General features: G+C 62.9%; 2 protein-coding genes across 11 annotated transcripts in view; one reads left to right on the top strand and one right to left on the bottom strand.

Moving 5' to 3' along the window:
• Nucleotides 1-7,682, bottom strand: part of AATK (apoptosis associated tyrosine kinase) — a 39,749-nt gene extending 32,067 nt beyond the window's left edge. For 2 of the 8 annotated variants that reach the window (XM_082372124.1, XM_082372122.1), the window contains exon 1: nucleotides 7,349-7,538. In XM_082372124.1, the coding sequence (XP_082228250.1) occupies nucleotides 7,349-7,431 (83 nt within the window). In that variant the 5' untranslated portion in view covers nucleotides 7,432-7,538. Of the gene's footprint in view, nucleotides 1-2,137; nucleotides 2,290-7,348 lie in introns of those variants that run through there. The other 6 variants (XM_082372128.1, XM_082372129.1, XM_082372120.1 and 3 more) reach the window with 6 other exon arrangements.
• PVALEF (parvalbumin like EF-hand containing) lies at nucleotides 146-19,768 on the top strand. Of its 3 annotated transcripts, none has more exons than XM_082372148.1 (5): nucleotides 146-1,119; nucleotides 17,393-17,505; nucleotides 17,697-17,832; nucleotides 18,203-18,294; nucleotides 19,402-19,768. In XM_082372148.1, exons 2-5 carry the CDS (start codon nucleotides 17,400-17,402, stop codon nucleotides 19,443-19,445), a joined length of 378 nt encoding a protein of 125 aa, XP_082228274.1. In that variant the 5' UTR covers nucleotides 146-1,119; nucleotides 17,393-17,399; the 3' UTR covers nucleotides 19,446-19,768. The 3 variants fall into 3 exon arrangements, with proteins under 3 accessions (XP_082228274.1, XP_082228273.1, XP_082228275.1); XM_082372147.1 differs by lacking the exon at nucleotides 146-1,119 and adding an exon at nucleotides 10,418-14,754; XM_082372149.1 differs by lacking the exon at nucleotides 146-1,119 and having other exon boundaries at nucleotides 16,985-17,505; nucleotides 18,206-18,294.
• The last annotated feature ends 638 nt before the right edge of the window (nucleotides 19,769-20,406 follow it).

A 20,406-nucleotide genomic window follows, 5' to 3' on the forward strand; every position in this document is an offset into this window, starting at 1 on the left:
GTCCCTCCACGACTTGCACATCCCTCGGCCCCCACTCCCTGCAGGGACTTGAGGGTGACCCCCTCTGGAGGACGGGACCTGCCCATCCTGTTCATCTGAGGACCCTGCCCTGACACCCGCTGGGCACGGGGTCGCCCCGAGGGTACTGAGCTGGATGAATGAGTCCCTCTCACAAGCATGGGCGGGGGAGCAGCTGTGCAGAGGCCGGAGGCAGCCAGGCTCAGACCCACCCAGGAGGAAACCTACAGCTGCACGGCTAGACCCAGGAAGCGCTGCAGCCAGTCAGTTTCAGACAGGACTTGCAGGGCCGCCCATCACAAGAAGGAAAAATAAAGCAAAATCCGATGCACTGGCTCCCACTCCAGCACCAGCTGCTGAGGGGCAGGAGGGCAGCCCAAACCCAAAACTTCCTGCCATCCTGGCCTCCAAGTTTCTGTCTGGAACCCAGTGCGGGCAGAGAGTGGGGTGAGGCGAGCTGGGGAAGCACGGCAGCGGGGGCAGGGCTCAGGTCAGGTGCGGCCTCAGCCAGGGTCAGGACTGTCCAAGCCCTGGCCCCGCCCTCCCTGAGCAGGTCCCACCCAGGGGCTACCTCCGGGGCTGAGTGGCCCCAAGAGGGAGCACGACCATCCCTCTGGGTCATTCATCCCCAGGGGCCAGAAACTGCCTCTTGAGGATGCCTGCCTCATGCCAAAAGGATTCCAGGCGGCTTCCTGGGATTAACAAGCTGGCCTACACCCCTGGTTTGCTGGTAATGCTTAACAACCAGCTCTCTGGAAAAAAGAGACGAAGGAGGTTTCTGATGTGGAGGCTTTGCAGGCTCCTGGGGCGCAAATTCTCCCACCACAGCCCGTCTCAAGCCACCAACCCGACGCCACTGAGCACGGGGTCGGGAAAGACTCGCCCCAGAGGTGCCTGCATACCCGACCCCAGACCAGTGAGACGGCTAAGATGCGAAAGCACCAGCCCTGACGCACACCTCTGACCAAGGGCTCAGTTCCAGAACATATAAATACCACCCACAGCCGGGCAGGCCTGGCTCACACGGGGAATCCCAGAGGACGACTTCAAATGGCCAACAAGCCCCCAGAAAGGCACCCACGGCGTCAGGCAGCGGAAAAGGTGAGTCAGGCTGTGGCGCTGCAGGAGCAGGGCCTCAGTGCTGAGTGCTGGGCAGGGGCCTGTGTGTGGTGGCCCAGCCCTCAGCAGCCACGAAAGCGGCCCCCAGACCCAGGCCCATTCCCTACGTTCCCGTGATAGAAAACGGAGGGCCCACGGAGAGAGACACAGACGACCCTGAGCTGCACGCCTGCAGGTAGGCAATGTCCAGACAGGCGATCTCCAGAGACAGGAAGCACACGAGGGGCTGCCGGTGGGTGTGCGGCTTTCACGAGGGGGACAAAAGTGTTCTGAAATTGTGGTGATGGCTGTACGCTTCTGTACATACACTAAAAAGCGCTGAAGTATACACTTGAAATGGATGAATCATACGGTACGTGAATCATATCTCGATAAAGCTGTCAGAAAGAGAGGGAAGAGACGGCGTTAGGATGCCTGGAGCCGGGCAGAAGGCAGTGTCTGTGGACGGCTGGGCAGAGAACCTGCTGTTTTGCTGTCAACAAGGAGTGACCTCGGGCGTGAGGCCGAGCGCGACCCGCCAGACTCGTTCCTATGAGCGTCCTGTGCGGGCGGCGTCCCCCGAAAGTGGGATTCCTTCTTCCCAGGGGGCTGTCCGGACAGCCAGGTGGGCCTCGCAGCAAGTGGAGCCGAACCACCTGCCCGGGGTTACAGGCAGCTCCACGCAGACAGGAACCAGCCCATCACACAGTCACCACACATCCCTCTACAAGCGACCGCCTGCCACATCCCACCGTGAGAGGCGAGCGGGGACCCGCCCCAGCCTCCAGATGCCGGCCCGCATCCTGCTGCCTCACCGCACACACCCTCTGCGGCGAGCGACCCCCAGGCTGCCCAGAACCACCCCCACTGCCCTGGCCCTGCCCATTCCTGTCCTGCCACTTCCTCTGGCAGAGCCAGAGCAGGGGCTGGGGACCTCGTGAGTACGAGCCCCTGTCCGCTCATGCCCGGCCCCAGGGCTGGCAGTGGGAGAGCCCACACCCTCCCAGAAACCCCCACATACCTAGCTCTGGCGGCCGCTCCCGCGCGGCTCCAACTGCTGGTCTAACTCCAGAGTCACCCTCCGCAGACCTTCCCTGACCCCAGGGCACCCTGGCCCCTGCCCCCCCAGGCTGACCCTGGCAGAGGAAGGCAGGGACCCGGCGTGGACGCTGCCTGCTGCAACAGGCCAGACAGGCTGCCTGGGAGCTGGCTCTGGCCCGGCGTCCGCTGCCCTCATTTCCTCTGCCGGCTTCCTCTGCCGGGGGAGGGGAGGCCACGGGCCGCCTGTCCTGCTGGTGCTGGCTCCTCTGCAAGAGGCAGCTGGAGGCCGAGAGCGAGGCCCCAAGGTGCCCAGATGAGGGCTACTGGCCTGGGCCACAGCTGCCTTCCTATCACTGCGGTCCAGTGAACTCGCGTGTTCTGAGGCGCCTGCACACGTGTTACCTTGCTTTCCTCCAAAGACATGTCCAGGTGGGTAGGGCTGTCCCAGTTTACACAGAGGAGATGGAGGCTGGCATGAAGGCAGAGGCAGGCTCGGCCCCAGATGAGGCCCCATGGGGCTCAGAGCCGCCCTGCAGGAGTGTCCTGGGGCTGCTATCGCAACGTGCCACAAACTGGGGCCTTAATGCACATGGAGTGTCTGATGTTCTAGAGGCCAGACGTCCTGCACGAGGGCCACACTCCCTCCAGAGGTCCCGGGGCACAACGCTTCCCACCTCTCCCAGCTTTTGGAGGCCCCAGGCCTTCCTTGGCTCGTGGCTGCATCAGCCCAGCTTTGCCTCCACTGTCATGTGGCATGGGACGTCCTCCTCTCTCCTGAATCTCCCCCTGCTCTCTTGTAAGGACCCCAGCCATAGAATTAGGCCACCTTAATCCAGGATGGCTTCATCTTAACTTATTACAGCTCCAAATGCCCTGTTTACAAACAAGGTCCCATCCTGAGGCTCCAGGTGGACATGAATTTGGGGGGATGCTATTCCACCCATGAGCCCTTGACCTGGGGAAGGTGGAGAACAGGGAGGATGGAGAATGGGTGGACATGCTCAAGGGCAGTGACTGCAGGTGGCCGGTTGACAGTGGGGCAGTCCTTCAGGGCCAACCACCGAGAGGGCCGACTCCAGGCTCCTCAAGCCTCAGGCCACCGGGACCCGGTGACTCAGCCCATCAACTGAAATGAGAGCAGGGGTGAGGCTGAGGGCCAAAGGTTGGGCAGGGGATCTGGCTCCGCTCAGCCATGACCTTGACCACCCCCCGCAGGAGACCACAGCACCCACGGCCCAGCCCAAGCTCACACACAGGTGAAGGCATCTGTGAGCATCTGTGCATTCGTGTGTGTTCACGTGTGTGAGTGTGTGCGTGAGCCCGGGTACCGGCGCATGTAAAGCTACCCAGCGTGAGGGAGAAGCAGCCCCTTTGTGAGAGGAGCATAGGCTGGCTTCCTGGAGAATGTGCTAGAATGCAAAGAAATTGCCCAGGGGAGGACTGTGACCTCCCTCCTGCCCTGAGCTGGCCCATACCCCAAGAGCCCAAGAGCCACAGCTCCCACCCTGGGGCCAGCCTTTCTCGGGCGCGGGGAGGGAGTAACACGCCGGCCCTTGACGCCCCTCCCCCCCCAGCCTGAGTCGATCTGGGGAGGGCCCGGTGGAGGGGACGGGGGGCGGGTTGTGTCAGGCAGCATCTGCCTTCAGCTAGGCCCCGTGGGCAGCAGGCAGCGAGCGGTGGGCCACCAAGTTCAAGAACCACTGCCAGCACGGGTGCGTCAGCCAGAGAGAGGGACCCCCAGGGCGGCAAAAGCCCATTCCTGGGGGCCTCTCAGCCCTCAAGTCCCCAAGCGCACCTGTCCCCATGCAGGACAGACCACGCCCAGCTGGAATGCCCTCCCTGTGCCCTGTCCCCCAGCGACACCTTCACCCTAAGGCCCGGGCATGCCCAGCCCTGAGCTGGCACCTCGCACACATTAACGCCGGTGAGCCGGCTCCCAGTGGGGCCAGGCGCAGGACAAGGACGTGGGCAGGCAGCAGCACATGACCGAGAAGCTGGGGGCTGCCTTGTCTTCCATGAGCTTCCCCAAACTCCAGGTCCCGCCAAATGGTCCATGGTGACCCCTGCCCCAGGGTCAGCCTTGAGTGGTGCTCCCTGGGGACTGACCCTCACCCAGCGCTCCAGTCACCCACATGTGGCCCTCAGGAGGGGACACCACAGTAATGCCCACTTATAGATTAAGAAACAGAGGCACAGAGAGGGCCATGGGATCAGGGAGGGGTTGGGGGTCCTCAGAAGCTCCAGGCCCCCAGGCTCAGGACTGCAGAGCTCTGACTGAGGCCTGCACCTGGCAGGCACCTGCTGAGAGCCTGGGCTGCACCCACTCCACCCGGGGCCGGAGACGGTAAGAAACAAGGGCAGCTCCCTGCCTCAGAGCTTTCCAGCAGGAGAGGCAACCCCCGCCCCGCCCCTTCGAAGCCACACCCACCCCCCACCAGCCAGACCCAGGTGCTCCCGACTCCCACGTGGCACCCTCATCACCCCTCAGCTCTTGGCTTCCATACCCCACCACCTGGTCTCCCCAGAATGAGGTTTCACCTATGTGGAGCTGAGTCTCAGAGAGGTTGAGTGACTGGCCCAAGGCCACACAGTGCTGAGGTCACAGGGCTGTGACTGCCCAGAAATCCCCCAGGGTCACCCACATCCTAAGGAAGAGCTGGACCCCAGAGGAGGCAGCCCTTCCGGATGCCCGCCTGCACCGGCCCATCGCCCCAGGAGAACATCCTGGGCCTGGCCCCCTCCAGCAGCCTGCCCTGCCCTTATCTGATAGGTGGTGGTGGCCCAAGCAGGAGCTGAGTTTAAATGAGGTACCCCAGCCCCCAGGCCTCACTCAAGCATGTGCCTACAGCCTGAGCCTCAAACGCAGCCCCTGTCACTCTCTACATAACCGCACCATTGTCACCACCTCTGTGGAGAACTGCCACAGGATCCATGACGGACGCAGAGCTGGCAGTAGGCAGCAGACCTGGCCTGGTGACATTGTGAGGACCCTCTGCCCGGGCCAGGCCCCTCTGTCCATCCCTTAGTGTTGAGTGACCACAGAAACAAACTCCGAGACAGCCACAAACACGACTGTCCCCTGCCCTCCAAGTTTGGTGGACCCCAAGCAGGGTCCCCCCTTAGACAGGAGCCAACTTCAAAAAGAACCATCTCTCCCCACTTTGGGGACAGGAAAGCCACATGCCACTGTGGCCTTGTCTCCATACACCACGCCCCCTCCATAAGAGCAGTCTCTGTTCATTGAGAGTCAAGTTTTCACCAGGCGCTTAACCCCTAACTGAGCTTGGGGTAGGCACAGCCATCCCATTTTACAGATGAGAAAACTGAGACTCTGGAAGGCAAGGGTGGGCAGGGGGACTCCAGGGGGTGTGAGCTGGGCTCTGAACACTGGGCATTTAGCAGGAGGGCATCGGACCCCACCCCCCCTCCCTAATGCCCACGTGGGGGCCAGCACAGAGCCCTGCACCCCAGCCAGCAACCAATCTCCACCATCCAGGGCGGCCCCTCCCACAGTGGGGCACAGTTCTCCCCTTCACTCCACCTGCAAACAGAAGATCTTCCCTTGCCTCCTGACAACTTTTTTCCCTCGTAAGTCCTTAAACTGACACATTATAATTACATTGATCACAGCTGTTTACAGGAACACTTGCAAGAGGAGCCAAGCTCAGTTGTCTTTCTAAGATGGGGGAAGGGTCTCGTGCTGGGACACACGGGCTGTGTGTGTGATGGGGGGAGGGTACTGAACCCACACAGGACAAGTCTGGGCCCCACAAAGAGTGCAAGAGGCAGGGCGTGGGGGAGGGCATCGCCATCCCTGGGTCAGTCCTGGCACACACCCCGCCACACTGGCAACGGTTCCAAGGCTGGACCCTCACTCCCCAGCAGCCACACTGCATGGAGCACCAGCTCGGAGCCAGCGGGACACCTGTCCCTAAAGGTTGTCTGGGCCTGGGACTGCTCAGCAGGGCCACCTGCAGCCCCCGCCCTCAGAGCCCAGCCAGCCAGCCAGGGCTGTCGCTGCCAGATTCTGGGCCATCCACTGGTGACTCCACATTCTCCAAGCTCCAGGAGTCGCCTTGGGAAGTCAATTCTGAGCCAGTGACACCCACACCCTAAGCCCAGCAGAGGAACCTGCTCCAGGTCCCCTCCCCCAAGAGCAAATGCCTTCAGATGGGGCCGTACCCAGGGGACCCTGTGCATCACTGCACGAACTGGGCCCTACTCCAGGGAGGGAGACCCAGGAGAGCCCATCACGTGTTCACCCGGCTTTGTTTTGGCTAGATTAGCCTGTGCCAGAGCCCCAGTGACATGTGGGTGGGACTCTGGGCCCTGCGGCCAAGGCTCCAGGGCAGGGGTTTATCTCCCACTCCAGCCAAGGAGGGGGGTGGTAAGGCCAGTGAAGACAGAGGGAAGAAAGCCTACCACCTCCTGGTGACAGATGCAGGCCTCCAGCTACCCCTGGCCCCTCTGCCCACCCCGGCCGCCCACAGCTGCCAGGAGGTCAGGCAGCCATGGGTAAACAGGCTGCCAGGGCCGCCAGCCTGGCCCCACGCCCCCTGCAGCCAGCTTGACAGCGCCACCTGGGCCTCTCCCTGCCCGGAGGGCCTGCTTATCCACTGAGGCCCATCTCTTCTGAGCCTCTGCTCAGTGGGCTCTGTCCTGTGGGTTGACCACTGCTCCCACCTCCCCATGCAGGCGACTGGGTGGCCTGGCACGGCTCCCCAGAACCAGATCCCAGCCTGGAGAGAAGCCTCCTATTGCTAAGACCGTAGATCCACAAGGGGCCAGGGTCACCTGGGCCTGGGGGGGCGACATTCCCACACCTCCCGGGGGCCCTTAGTCCTGGCCACCTCCTCCCCCGGACACCTGGGGCCAACACGGGCCCTCCTGCCCCAGTTACCTGAGACAGAAGCTTCCACAGAGACAGGGGCAGTGCCCCCACTGCCCACACCCGCTGCTGGAAGCCTCAGCCGTGCAGGTGCCAGCCCCAAGGCCTGCCCACCTCCGGGCTTCCAGGGGGTCCAGCACGGAAAGCCGTTCCTTCTGCGGCTCCACTCAAAGTGCGGAAAGGGTTAACTTCCATGCAAAATAGGAAACCGGGGGCTCTGGAAGCATCATGTCCGCAGTCGGGCAGGTTAGGGGCAGCCGCAGCGGGCAGAGGGCTGGCAAGGGGCGCGGCCAGGGGACTCACCGGGGTCGAAGTGCGAGCTGAAGGCGAAGCTGGGGTTGAAGAAGGACGACGACATGGCCAGGGCCAGCAGCGCGTCTTGGCATCCCCCGGCGGGCGCTGCGCTCAGGACACCCGCGGCCCGCGCCGCGCCATCACCCGAGCGGCCGCCGCAGGTGCGAGCGCGCCTTGGCCGCCGCGCCCGCCCAGCGCCCACAGCCGCAGCCGCGGGGCCGGCGGGGTGCGGGTGCGGGTGCCGTTGCGGCGGCGACAGACGAGGCGCCTCCCCCGGCCGGCCGCGGCGCCGCGGGGCTCCCGGGCTGGTGCAGTCCGAAAACACCGGCGGGAGCGCGCGCGGAGGGGGGGCTCTCTACACGGCTGGGGGGGCACGGAGACGCGCGGTGGGGGTACCCGAAGACTGGGGGGGTACGGAGACGTGGGGGGCACGAAGGCACGAGGGGACACAGAGACGCAGGATGGGAGATCCGGAGACGCGGAGGTGGCACGGAGAATGGGGGGGGGCGCTGGGAGGCGGAAGGTGCGGGGGGAAGGGGGGCGGGGAGGGGATACTGAGGCCGGGTGGGAGCTCAGAGACGTAGGATGGGAGACCCGAAGGCTCGGGGGCACGGAGAGTGGGGGAGGGGTGCTCGGAGGCGAAAAGTGCGGGGGGGAGGGGGCAGGACGGAGACTCGGGGAGGGGGCACCTGGAGGCGCGGGGGTGGGCAGAGGCGTGGGGGGAGGAGCGGGAAGGCGGGGGCGCGGCGGCGCGCGCTGGGGTGGGCACGGTGGCACGCAGGAGCAATACGAAAGCGCGCGCTGGGTGGCCCGGAGGCGCGGGCCCCGGCACGCGGGGGTCGGGGCCCCGCACGCGGCCTGCACACGCCGGTTTCAGAGGCAGCTTTGGTCCGGCCCCGCGCCTTCTGGGCGGCGCCCGCGCCGGCGGGGTGGGGGGGCTATTTTTGCCCACACCGCCCGCGCCTGTGCCACGCTGCGACAACCGTGGAGAAGGAGCGGCCGCCCCCGCCCTGGAGAGAACAGCGCCGGGCGTTTAGGGCGGGCGCGGCGGCGCTGGGCACCGAGGGACCGTCCCCTCCCCGCCGGCTGCGCGCCCTGCCGCGCCATCTTGCATGGATGAGGCGGCTTCAGGAGGGCAGGCGGGCTGAGCTCGCAGGGGGCTGGGAACCGTCCCCTCCCCACCCCCTGGGAGCGGAGAGAGAGTTACTATGTAGCCGGGATTTGAGTTTTATGTAACTTGGGTCACTCACTCTACGTCCATCCAGATGGGCAAAGCTCCTTGGCTGACCCAGCTGGAAGGCAGGGGGTTTGTGGGGGCAGGAGGGGCTCCTAAGGCTTTGGGGGAGAGCAAGGGTCAATGGAACAGGGGTGGGCAGGGACAGAGAAAGGATGGTGAGGGCCAGCCCTCAGGAGAGGATGCCAGGACACATCCTTCTTAACCTAAGATGGCGCATTGTGTAGACAGTTCCCCCATGGGCAAAGGAAGGGGCCTCCTTTCCTCTCAGACCTTCGGGGTCCCCTGCCATGGGTGGCCCCAACAACCTCAGGTCTGTGGAGGAGCATGGGGCATCCAGAACCTTCTTACTGGCCCTGATGTTGTGGCCACTACTCTAAACAGCTTTGCCCCAAAGGCCTTGTTGATGAGGAAGGAGCCACAGGGGAATGGCCAGCAGAGGGCCTGGCCTGCGGGAGGGGCTCAGATCCCAGGGGCCTGGAGGGGCAGCAGCCACAGGCGCAAGGCTGGCTGAGGGCTGTGATCCAGGAGTGCACAGTGTGAGGGGGCTGGACCCACAGTGGGGGGTCTCCCCTCCCCACCTAGGAGGAAAGCCCAACACTGCCCACCCCCATACCAAGGGCCCTGCCTCTGCCCGCCAGGAAGATGCCCCAGACACCTGGACCTCGATGCAACCAGGGGACTCCCTGGGGACAAGCAGGGAAATGACCAGTGGCCCTAAGTTGTCCCTGTCCAGATTCTCTGTGCCACCATGGCCAGCCTCAGTGACCAGGATCAGAAGACCCTCTGTGAAGACCTCTGTGACATGGGTTGACCAGTGAACACACACGCATGTGCACACACTGGCATACAGAAGGCCAGATCTCGGGGGCGTTAGGGTTGCAGATATCCTCCAGGGTCTAAGTGGGGCAGGGGAAGTCCACCCAGGGCTGCAGGTCCAGCGCTGTCACTCCATATGACCCGAGTGACACCTTCCCCCCATGCACTGGGGTCCTCTGAGATTCACTGGAACCAGGAGCCCTGCTGCTCCCCTGGCATGGTGACCGTTGAACCAGAGGTGCCCTGAGTCCCTCCACCATTGATCTGTTCCTCTGGCCAGCGACTCCCGTGTGTGGCCAGCCACCAGCACTCACTGGCCACCACAGTGGGGGGCAGGAAGACTGGCACTGGAATTTAGGGGAAGGGCTTATCTGTACTCTTCCTGGGGTTGGGACAGAACTGCTGTCTTGGACTCAGGGTCCCCTGAGTCCAAGACCTCCAGGCCAGCCATGAGCCCAACCCTCAGCTGGCATGACAAGGCCAAACAGACAGAACAGAGTGCTGGGCCCTGCGAAGGGTGGAGCTGAGAGGCTCGGTGCATGGGGCTCTCTCCTCGACCTCAGGACCCAAGGACCCGTCCCCAACACACACACACACACACACACACACACACACACTTCTGAGAAGAGACAGAGAAGGTAGAAACCTGAGCCCCAGGGGCAAAGCTCCCACACCATGAACCTGGCTTGTCCAGTGCTGGGGTCAGGGTGTGCAGGGGTGAGGGCTCACAGGGGTAGACCTGCCAATCAGGGGTGACCAGTGGCCAGCCTGCCCCAGGAATCCCACAGAACTGGCTTCTGCCAATCCCGGAATGGCACGAGATCCCTGCAGATGTGCCCCCCCACCCCCGCCACCTGGAGGTGGCAAGATGCCCCAGAGCCCTACATAGCCGGGTCAGGGACCAGGCCTGACGTCGGTGGGGGCTGGGGTGCCCCACATGGAGTGACCACTGCCTCAGGCGCGCCTCCACCTTCAGAGGCCGGACTGGTGGGGATGCCTCGTATCTGCTTCTCTTCCACGGACATGAGAGCACCCTGGGCCCGTGGCGACCGAAGCCTCGAGCAGGAGCCTCAGGAAAGACAATATGGGGTCAAGGACAAGCCAGGGGTAGTAGGGGGAGAGCACCTTCCCTAGAAGGAGCCGACCCCCCAGGGAGTCTGGGCCTAGAGGATTTCCAAGAGGGCCTGAGGCCCTGGGACAGAGGGGAGAGGCCTCCCGGGTCAGGAGCAGCATGGGGGCAAGACCAGGGCTCAGGTGAGGTGAGGGAGGCACCACAGGGCACCAAAAACTCAGTAATGACATCCATCGACAGATGAATGGATACATAAAATGTGGTGGATCCATATAGGGGAATATTTACCATCAGTAAAAAGGAACGAAGCGCTGACACGCACTACAGCATGGGTGAACCTTGGAAATGTGCTCGGTGAAAAAAGCAAAAGGACAAACACCATAGGATTCCACTTATGGGAAAGACCTAGGTTATTCGAATCCATAGAGGCAGAAAGTAGATTGATGGTTGTCAGAGGTCCAGAGAAGGGGAAAATGGGGGTACGGGGCCTCTTTTGGGGGTGAGGAAAATGTTCTGGAATTTTATAGAGGTGATGGTTGCACAACCCTGTGAATATACTTAAAAACACTGACGTGTACACTCTAAAATGGTCAACTTCACAGCATATGAATTATTATCTCAATAAAGCTGTCAAAAACAAACTTGGTCATCAAGGTCACTAATATTTTAATGCAATATCTTAAAGAATCAAAATTAATGAGAAAAATCCATCATGAGCAACATATCGCAATTTTGAATCAAGGCAGGAGCAGAAAGTGTTGAGCCGTCTGGAGCCTGAGGCCAGAGAAGCTCTGGACTGCTCACCTGTCGGCCTGGTGCCCCTTAAATTCACAGCCCTGGTAGGCACCTCGTCAGCCTGGTGGACGCAGCTGCCTTTGTGTCCCTCCAGGAACCTCCAGGGCCCAGCCCTACATCCTACCTGGGTCCTCACCCGAGGCTCAGGAAGGGGGTCAGAGGCGGGGGTGGGCCGGGGGTCGGGCAGACAGCGGTAGGAGAGAGGGCCGGAAGCAGGGGGACATGAGAGGGTCCCTGGGAAGGGGCTGTTGAGTGTCCTGGGGAGGCCATAACAAATGACCACAAACTGGGGGCTTCAAACAACAGAAATAGATTCTCTCACAGTCTGGAGGCTGGAAATCTAAAACTGAGGTGTCGGCAGGACCCGGCTCCCTCCAAAGGTCTAAGGGAGGACCCTCCCTGCCTCTTCCAGCTCCTGGTGGCCCCAGGTGTTCCTTGGCCCATGGCCATATCATTGCAACCTCTGCCTCTGTCCCTCCATCGCCACATGGCCTTTCCCTCTTCTCTGTGTCTCTCTTCTTATAAGGAACCAGTCACTGGATCAGGGTCCATCCTAATCTAGTGTGACCTCGTCTTAAGGGTCACATCAGCAAAGACCCTATTTCCAAACAAGCTCCCATTCAAGGTACTGGGATTAGGACATGGACATATCTTTTGTGGTAAAGGACACAGGGGCAGGGCCATGGGGATGGCCAGCACCTCTTGAGTCCTTCCTGTAATAACCCGCATCAGCATTTCTGCATGAAAGGCTGCACCGGATTCAGCCCACAAACCCACATACTGGGCACCAAAGTGCAGGGCCGCAGGGACACCCCTGCCAGCCAGGACCTCACCCCCCAGTGGGCTCCCCCGGCCCACCCCTTTCTGCTGCACAGGGATGTGGTCCCGGCCTGGGATGGGGGCAGGGAAACAGATGTCCCTTGTTGTAATCGCGCTTCCCCACCCCCACTTCTGTGTGCACGGGAGGGGTGCCAAGGGTAAATGCTGTCCCCCACCCAAACGTGCCCGCAGATAGGCCCCAACCTCAGGCGAACCTCTCCCCCACAAGCCCACCCACCGCAGCTGTGCTCTGCGAAGTGGGGGTGAGAGGGGTTCCAGCATTGCCGAAGAGACCTCAGAGCAGGGGCGTCCGCCAAGGGTACCCGGCCTCCGCAGGAACGGGAAGGTGCTGCCTGGCGTTCCGAGCCAGCCGGGGGAGACGCCATGCTCTGAGGAGGCTGTGGCTTGAAAGAGCTTTGTCCTTATATAAAAACGCCTCCCTGGAAAAGAAGAGCTAATTCCTCTTAGGTGTCTAGTACTCACGTCATGGGGCAGGGCTGGGCTGCGGGGTCTCTGCAGGGGTTTCCAGTCTGCAGCAGGAGGGCCGAGAGCCCACCAGACCCCTCCCGCGAAGTTGTTCCAGGCAGGCCGGGGTGGGGGGCAGTGCCAGCCCCACGAGGGCCCGAGAGACCAGGGCGTCCCAAGGGGACAGTGCCTGCCGTGCCTGGGCACAGGGGACAACGGTATCCCCAGAGCTGTGAGCTGGTCCCCGTGGCCCCTCCAGGCCAGCTCAGCCCAGAGGGGGGCTGGTAAGCTAGGGCCAGGGCTTCAGGAGAGGAGGGGCGGCCCAACTCTGAACCGAAATGAAACGGGAGGGGCTGCCCAGGGGACTGGCCATCTGTCAGCTCCGGGCAGGTGCTGGTCCAGGAGCCCGCCCACCCGCTCCCCAGACCTCGCTTCATGGCCTGGGCAGGGGTGGGCACAGATAGGGCCTTCTGGAAGGTGCCGGCAGAGAGGGTGCTCAGATAACATAAGCCATTTTAATACGAACAACTCCGTAGTGTTTAGTGCATTCACGATATTGTGCAGTCACCACCTCTATCTAGTTCCAGAACATTCTCATGACCCCGTACCCGTTAAACAGTAACTCCCCATTCCCCCAGCCCCCCGGCAAACACCAGTCTGCTTTCTGTCTCTGGATTTGCCTCTCCTGGACATTTTATAACCAATGGCATCACAGACTACGTGGCCTTTTGTGACTGGCTTTTTTCACTCATTGTGGTGCTGTCAGGGCTCATCCGTGTTGTAGAGTGTCGGTGCCTTGCTCCTTTCACGCGGATAACATTCAACTCTACGTACAGACATGTTAAGAGATGTCCCTGCTGCCTGCTGGGGACCAGACTGCAGTGTAGGTGTGGGTGTGCAGGAGGTGCAGGGCACCCAGCCTTGGCTGGAAATCTTTAGGGTAACCCTTTTGGAGAGGAACATGGCAGGACCATGGAAACTTCCATCATTCGTCCTGGTCCTCCCACTCTGGTCTCCCACAGTGTCTCTGATGACAAAAGCACTGGGACCTGGGACTTCCCTGGCGGTCCAGTGGTTAAAACCCTGCACTCCCACTGCAGGGGGCGCGGGTTCGATCCCTGGTCGGGGAACTAAGATTTCACATACCGCGTGGCATGGCCAAAAAGAAAGAAAGAAAGAAAAGCACTGGGACCTGCTCCGGGTCCAGCAGCAGGTGGTCAGTCAAGGAACTTACTAGAACATCCTCAGCCTGCTGGCCTAACACAGAGCTGTCTTACGTCATGGCAGAGTGCGGCGACACATGATAAACTTTTGTGCAGAGAAAGCAGATCTCAGAGCTATAGGAGCGCCATGTAAACTGACGGGGGCAGAAACCCCCGCAGAGGACAGCTGGTGATGGAGGGTTGGAAAGGGGCTGCACAGACGTCTGCACCGTCAGGGGCACCACTCTGTAAAACACTGAGGCCGAGGAAGCGAATGGACCGTGAGCCGTTCCCCTCCAGGTGGGCCATGGCCAGGAGGGGCTCACGGCAATGTGTCCCTCTCTGGTCCCCCGTCCTCACCCTGGTGACTGCCCTGTGAGGGCCCTTCCCAGGGAGAGAGGCCAGCCCCGCCCGGGGTCACACAGCCCTGCTCCCTGTGCCTGCAGGAGCCATCCTGCCTGACGGAGACCTCCCTCTCCTCCCCTCGCCTTGACAGCCAGCCCTGGCATGGCTCCCAGCCCCCCACAGTGACCCAGGGACAAAGGACAGCTGCCCAGCCTGGCTTCTCATCAGAGGAGGCCCAGTCGTCCAGTCTTCTGCTGCTGTCTCGGACACGCTGGCGGCCTGCACCCCCCTGGGCCATCTCCTGGACCGCCACCCCCTCTCACCCCCACGAGGCCAGCAGGCAGGGTGGGACCTCTTGCGACAGATAGCAAGCCTACTCACTCAGCAATGTCGTCACTCTCCCTACCCCCACCCCAGGCTCGGGGAGGCCAGGTGCTGCTAATGGTCAGTCTGCCCAGCCCGGTGTGGACGTGCCAAGTGCCAGCGAGCCCCTGGGGGCAGCCAGTACCAGGCTGGAGTACCCGGGAGAGGCGGGGGGACAGCTGCAGCCCCAAGATGTAAACAGGCCGAGCAGCTTCAGGTATAAAAGCTGGAGCCCCCGCAGCCTCTCAGCACCCCCAGCCTGACCCGCCTTCCCAGAGCCCTAGAAGGAAGCCGGGCGAAGGTGAGCCCTGCCCAGGGAGGGGTGGTGTGGGCACCCAGCCGGGCCGGAGCTGCCCGAGCTGCATGGTAGGAGCTTGGGCCTCGTCTTCCGCTGGACAAGGGGAGGCCCTGGGTGCTGGGGGAACCCCAGGGAGGTCCAGGAGAGGAAGAAAAAGAGGAGGAAGGAGAGGGGCAGCCCCAAGGTAACTGGGTCTGCGGGGGTGGGCACGTGTGCACACATGTGCCTAGGCGGGCCTCTGAGAGCATGGCTGCAAGCTGGGGTCAGTAGGGGGTGGCTGAGACCCCCTCACAGGGCTCCCGGTGCTGAGTGGGGGAAGGGCCTGGCAGAGCAGAGGCTCCAAGGCCCCCAGACCCACCAACTCTGGCAGGCATGCTGAGCCAGCTCTGGGCCCACGTGCCCAGCCCCTGTCCCAGTGGGGCCCCAAGGCCTCCATCACCCCTTCCCACCTCCCTCCAGCCCATGAGGCCTTTTTCTCACTGAGCATCTGAACTTGGTGATTCACTCTCAGGTGCTAGATGCAGACCACAGCCTCCAGGAGGGCCACATGGGCGGTCCTGAGTGGTCTGGGGACAGGGGAGGGTCCTGCCAGCCTTGGAGGGGGCATAGAGAACGCAGCAATACTGGGCATACGTGGGGGTCTGAGGGGGGGCGGAGCCAGGCCTTAAAGCTATGACCAGCTTTGGCTATGGAAGGCAGTGAGGCGGGAGGAGAGGGACGAAGGCCTTCCAGGCGCTGGGAGCACCCCAGGAGGCTGCGCAGGGGGCTGCAGAGCCGGCTCTGTGCAGTGCCGTTTAGCCCCCTCCCCACTCCCCTCCCCGCTTCCTGCCCTGACTAGGCGTGCCAGGTGAGACTCCATCCCAGGCCCTGGATCAGGTGCTATAAGTACACCAACCACAGCCTGAGGCCCAGGCCCTGCCTCCCCTGCTGTCTCCAGCGCTGATCTCAGGCTCCCCTGCCTTCATGGGGGGTGGGGGTGGGGGGATGCCCCGGAGAGCAACGGGGTGGGAGCAGGGTGGTAAACAGCCCAGCGCAGGGCGCCCACAGCGCTCTGCAGTCAGGATGTCAACCCAAGGCTTGGCCAGACCTGGCCTGGAATTTGGCCCTGTCCCTCCTCCATAAAGGGGGTGACATTGGCCCTGGGCAAGGCCCCGAGTGGCAGCCAGGGAATCCCTTCCCTCCAGAACGGACCCCATGATTCCAGGGTAGAGAGGGGAATCACGGTCTCACCGTGGGATGCAGGGTAGTGGGGTCTGTCCTGGGCCTCCAAGGCCTGGGCCTGCCCTTGATCCCGGCTGACCACCCCCGCCCAACCTCCCAGACAGGCTGCAGGGACTGGCCATTATGGGTGACACCCACCACAGGATCCGACACCCTTTCCCCACCATCTCCTTCCCTCATGGCTCCTTGCATGACCCTGCGAAGGGGCAGGGCAGGGCGGGCGGGCAGGGGTCTCTCCATTTCACAGATGAGGAGCCTGAGGCCCAGAGCAGCTGGGGGGCACGCCCAGGGTCAGGAAGCAGGACGCAGCCCTGGGCTGGATCCAGCCCTCCCTGCCCCCCGCTGCAGCTTGAGTTGCAAGCTTTGACCCGTGGCTTCTCTACTGGGAGAAAGGAGACGCCTCCGGCCACTGCCTGGCTGGCTTATGCCCAGCAGGTCACTGAGCTGCCTCTCCTGGCGGCAGGAGTAGGTTCCAGAAGGCTCTACCACCCCGTGAACTCCAGAGAGGGCCAACGAGCCTCTGACATAGCTGCTCTGCCACGAGCCCCAGAACCCAACCCGCCCTGGGGACAGCAACCCGAGAGCTCCACAGGTCACAAGGCACTGTGTGGTGGCACGGGACAGCCCGGTCCCTGTGCCCAGACCCCACCTGCCCAGCTGGAATCCCGGCCTGCCTCAGTGGCTCCTGCCTGAACCTCCAAGAAGTGGGGACACTGCCGTGGGCACCTCCTCAGGGCAGATGCACAGTGGGCCGCCCTCTTGAGCGCCTGGGAAGGGGGTGGGGCCATCCTGCTGGAGTGGGTCTGGGCCTTGCTCAGTCCAGGGCCAGCTCGAGACTGGCCTGCGCGCAGCACGCCTCCCAGCCAGCGGCTAGTGTCCAGCCAGGATGACCAAGGCCCGCCGGTCTGGGGTCCGGGAGAGAGAGACCAAGGCCCTGGGCCCTGAGTCCTGGCAGGAGGAGGTGGTGCTTCAGGTAACCAGGAAGGCTTCCCAGAGGGGGCGGCTTTGAGGTGAGCCTGGAAGGACAGAGGAAATTACCCAGCAGCGTTGAGGGGTCAGACAGCGCCACCTCCACATCTTCCGAGCAGAGTGAAGGACCTCGTGTGTATCACTTATCGTCTCAAAGCCTCGGTCTCTTCTTCTGTGAAGTGGGGTAACACCTCAGGGTGGCCAGCTACCAAGAGGGAGGGCTCAGATGCATCTTCCTCAGGGCCTGGGCACGAGGGCCTCTGCAAGGCCGGGGCCCCAGGGTGCTGGGAAAGCTGACCCTTCCAGCCACCCTCTGCAGCCCGAGGCCTGTCTGGGGTCTGGGTGCCTGGGGTCCCCACTCTAGGGCCAGGAGCTGGCACCAGGCAGGGTCCAGGCAGAGCACCCTTTCCTGCCCAGCACACCTGCCGAGCCGGCTCCCTGTTCCCTGCAGGGCCAGGATGGACGAGGACTTCTCCTCCCAGATGAAGAAGATGGCCTTGGCCATGGGCACATCCCTGTCGGACAAGGACATAGACCTGCTGCCCACTGACATGAGGCACCATGGTACAGCCCGCCCCCGCCCACCCTGGGCCAGCCCCACTGTGGATGCAGGAGACCCCCCGGGGCTGGGGGAGGGCACAGGACCCACAGCCCCCACCCCAGGGGAGGAATCCCCCTCTGGGCCCAGGCCCTGCTGGCCAGGGCAGTCCAGCCCCGAGGGGGATGGCCCTGGTGACACGCCTGGTCATCCCCAGGCTCCTTCAACTACATCAAGTTCTTTGAGTACATGCAGAAGTTCCAGGCCTCGGGGCAGCAGGAGAGTGTCATCCGCAAGGCCTTCCAGACCCTGGACAAGGACAAGAGTGGCTTCATCGAGTGGAATGAGATCAAGTAACAGCCAATGGCCGGGGACGGGATGACCTGGGCCCTGGTCCCCCTCCCTGGTGGTGCCTGGGGATGAGGGGGTACTGAGCTCTGGGCCCCCTCCCCGACCTACAGCTACCACGCTCACCCCAGAAGACCTGGTACCCCCACTGGGCTCCAGCAGGCCTTGTGGGAGATGGGGCCAGGCTAGAAACAGGATCCAGGGGCACGGCACTGGGCCCAGGACCAGAGACCCCTCTCCAGCTGGGCCTCAGTTTCCCCAGCTGTAAAGTGGGGAGCAGGCACCTTGTATACCATTGGGCACCGGCCAGATGCCCCCTCAGCTCTGACCCAAGCCCACCCCTGGCCCCAGGTACATCCTGCGCATCTTCCCCAGCAGCGGGCCCACCACCCCACTGACGGACGAGGAGGCTGAGGCCGTGATCCAAGCAGCCGACACGGATGGGGACGGGAGGATTGACTTCGAAGGTGGGGCAGCAGAGATGAGAGGGGCAGGGATACCTCTCAGGACTTTCCTGCCCCCCACTCCCTGTCACTCGCACTCAGTTTGCTCCACGTCCAGAGCCTGTCTCTGTGCAGGGCTGACCAGGCTCCCCACTGCCAGGCGTGGACCCCATCCCCCAAAGCTTACAGCCACCTGTGGTGGTCACCATCGTCCCTGTTCACAGAGGGGGAAGCTGAGTCTCCGGGATGCTGAGGGGGCTTGGGCATCTCACCGGGCCCAGGGGAGCTGCTGCAGGTAGGTTTCTGAGCAGGGGAGAGGTGGCCCAAGCCGGCTTTGGGGAAGGTCGAGGGGGCAGATTAGATGGGGGGTTTCCGAGATGGGGAGGAAGGTTTGAGGCAGAGACTAGGGCCTGAAGAGCTGCAGAGGTGGACGCAGGAGGAAGGAGGTCAGGTGGGCCAACAGCTGCGTGTGAGTTGAGCAGGGAGGAGGGGGTTGCCCAGGAGGAAAGGCATTTGTGGGGCTGCAGGCCTTCCCTGAGGCTCCCATGGCTGCCCTGGGGTCTGCATCATCCTGCCGCCCACCCACCCAGATGCTGACCCCAAGCCTGGAGGATGGCCCTGGGAACAGGCAAGCACAGGCTCAGAGCCCCAGACTGGGGACCTGTCCTCACCCTCCAGGCCTCCACTTGGTGCCCGCAAATACCAGCAAACCTTGACTTGTGCGGTGGTCGCAAGACTTAAAATAGGGGCAGCTGGGCCAAGGGGTCTGTTTAGGATGCAGCCCCCCAGCCTCTCTGTGCCTCAGTTTCCCCACTGAAGGCAGGATGATCACAGGAGCACTTGCTCAGAGACTCTGAGGGGAACTGCTGAGGGTTCATCGTAAGACCCAGGGTGGGTGAGCTCACCACCACCAAGCTGGCCGGGCACGGGGCACACAACAACGGTGTGGGGCACTCGGGCAGCCAAGTTCCGGTCCTTCCTGCTCCCCACCCAGGACTCAGGAGGGCAGGATACAGGGCCTCCGTGGACCGCGAAGTCCCCCATCATAAAGGAGGCTTCCCGCTGGGCCTGCAGGGCTTGGTGGGGCACAAGCCAGGGGGTTCTTTACTAGAAATCTGTCTCCTGTTCTAGAATTTTCTGAATTGATCAAAAAGGAGAAAATTGCAAAGAAGTAGCACCACGCCCAGCCCCGGCTGGCTGAGCATCCCCCAAGGGGCACCGTGGGATTCGCGAGTGCCCTGTGGAGGCCATGGGAGTGGACGCAGCTTGAGCCAGGAAAATTGAAGAAAAACAGCATTAAATGAACCGCAGCCCATGTGTTTGTTGGGGGTGTGCAGCGTCAGCTGGGGTGGGGGCAGGGTCGTGGGTCTCTGGGTGACGGGGAAGGCAGGGTGGCATGGGGGGTGCAGGAGGGAAAATGGAAGGCCAGGTGGTGTGTGTGTCCAGCCTCCTCTGCCCCTTCTTGTTCCTGCCTCACTGGGGGCACCCTCGGAGGGCAGTCCCCCGTCCAGCCCCGACCCCTCCTGGATCTGCCCTCCCAGCGTGGTGCTCTCTGGGCCCAGACCCCACACACACACACACACACACACACACACCCGGCCCCGGCCCCCACTGGGCTCTGCACAGGCTGCTCACCAGGCTGGGTTCTAGGCCGCCTTCAGTCCACAGCGCAGGGACAGCTTCAGCCCCAGGGTGCCTCTGGGGGGTCCTGGCCCCAGCCCTGCACCCTGCTGCACTCCGGGCTGGATGTGTCCAGGGCTCAGATCTCTGCTGATCTCTCTTCGCCTCCTCCTTCCGGTCTTTGAGACCCCCTCCCTCTCTTTGAGGCCTCCTCCCCTTCTCCCCAAGCTCATCCTCCTGCAGGAGTCCTCCCCCACCCCACCCGCCTGCCCCAGCCTCTGCGCCAGCCATACTCGCCCACCCGGTGGGCTCCCTTCTTGTGCTTTAAGCACCTCTCTCCTGTACTCCAGACTCCTGTGCCCATTCTGGCTGCCTGACACCCTGTTTCGTGTGATGGAGGCGTCTCAAGCTTAACGTGCCCAAGGCTGAGCTCCCGTCTTCCTCCCGCAGCCCCACCCTCGGTCTTCCCATCTGTTAGCTGCATCGTTCCTCTGCTGCTCAGGCCGGGAGCTCTGT

This window comes from Balaenoptera borealis (genome assembly GCF_965194805.1).
Source record: "Balaenoptera borealis genome assembly, chromosome: 20".
NCBI lineage: Eukaryota > Metazoa > Chordata > Mammalia > Artiodactyla > Balaenopteridae > Balaenoptera > Balaenoptera borealis.

What these genes read in the sequence shown, in the direction of transcription:
- PVALEF (XM_082372148.1), top strand. Translation starts at nt 17,400, where the DNA reads ATGGACGAGGACTTCTCCTCCCAGATGAAGAAGATGGCCTTGGCCATG. An exon ending in CACTGACATGAGGCACCATG is followed by an intron (nt 17,506 to 17,696) that starts GTACAGCCCGCC and finishes GGTCATCCCCAG; the next exon opens with GCTCCTTCAACTACATCAAG. An exon ending in ATCGAGTGGAATGAGATCAA is followed by an intron (nt 17,833 to 18,202) that starts GTAACAGCCAAT and finishes CATCTTCCCCAG; the next exon opens with CAGCGGGCCCACCACCCCAC.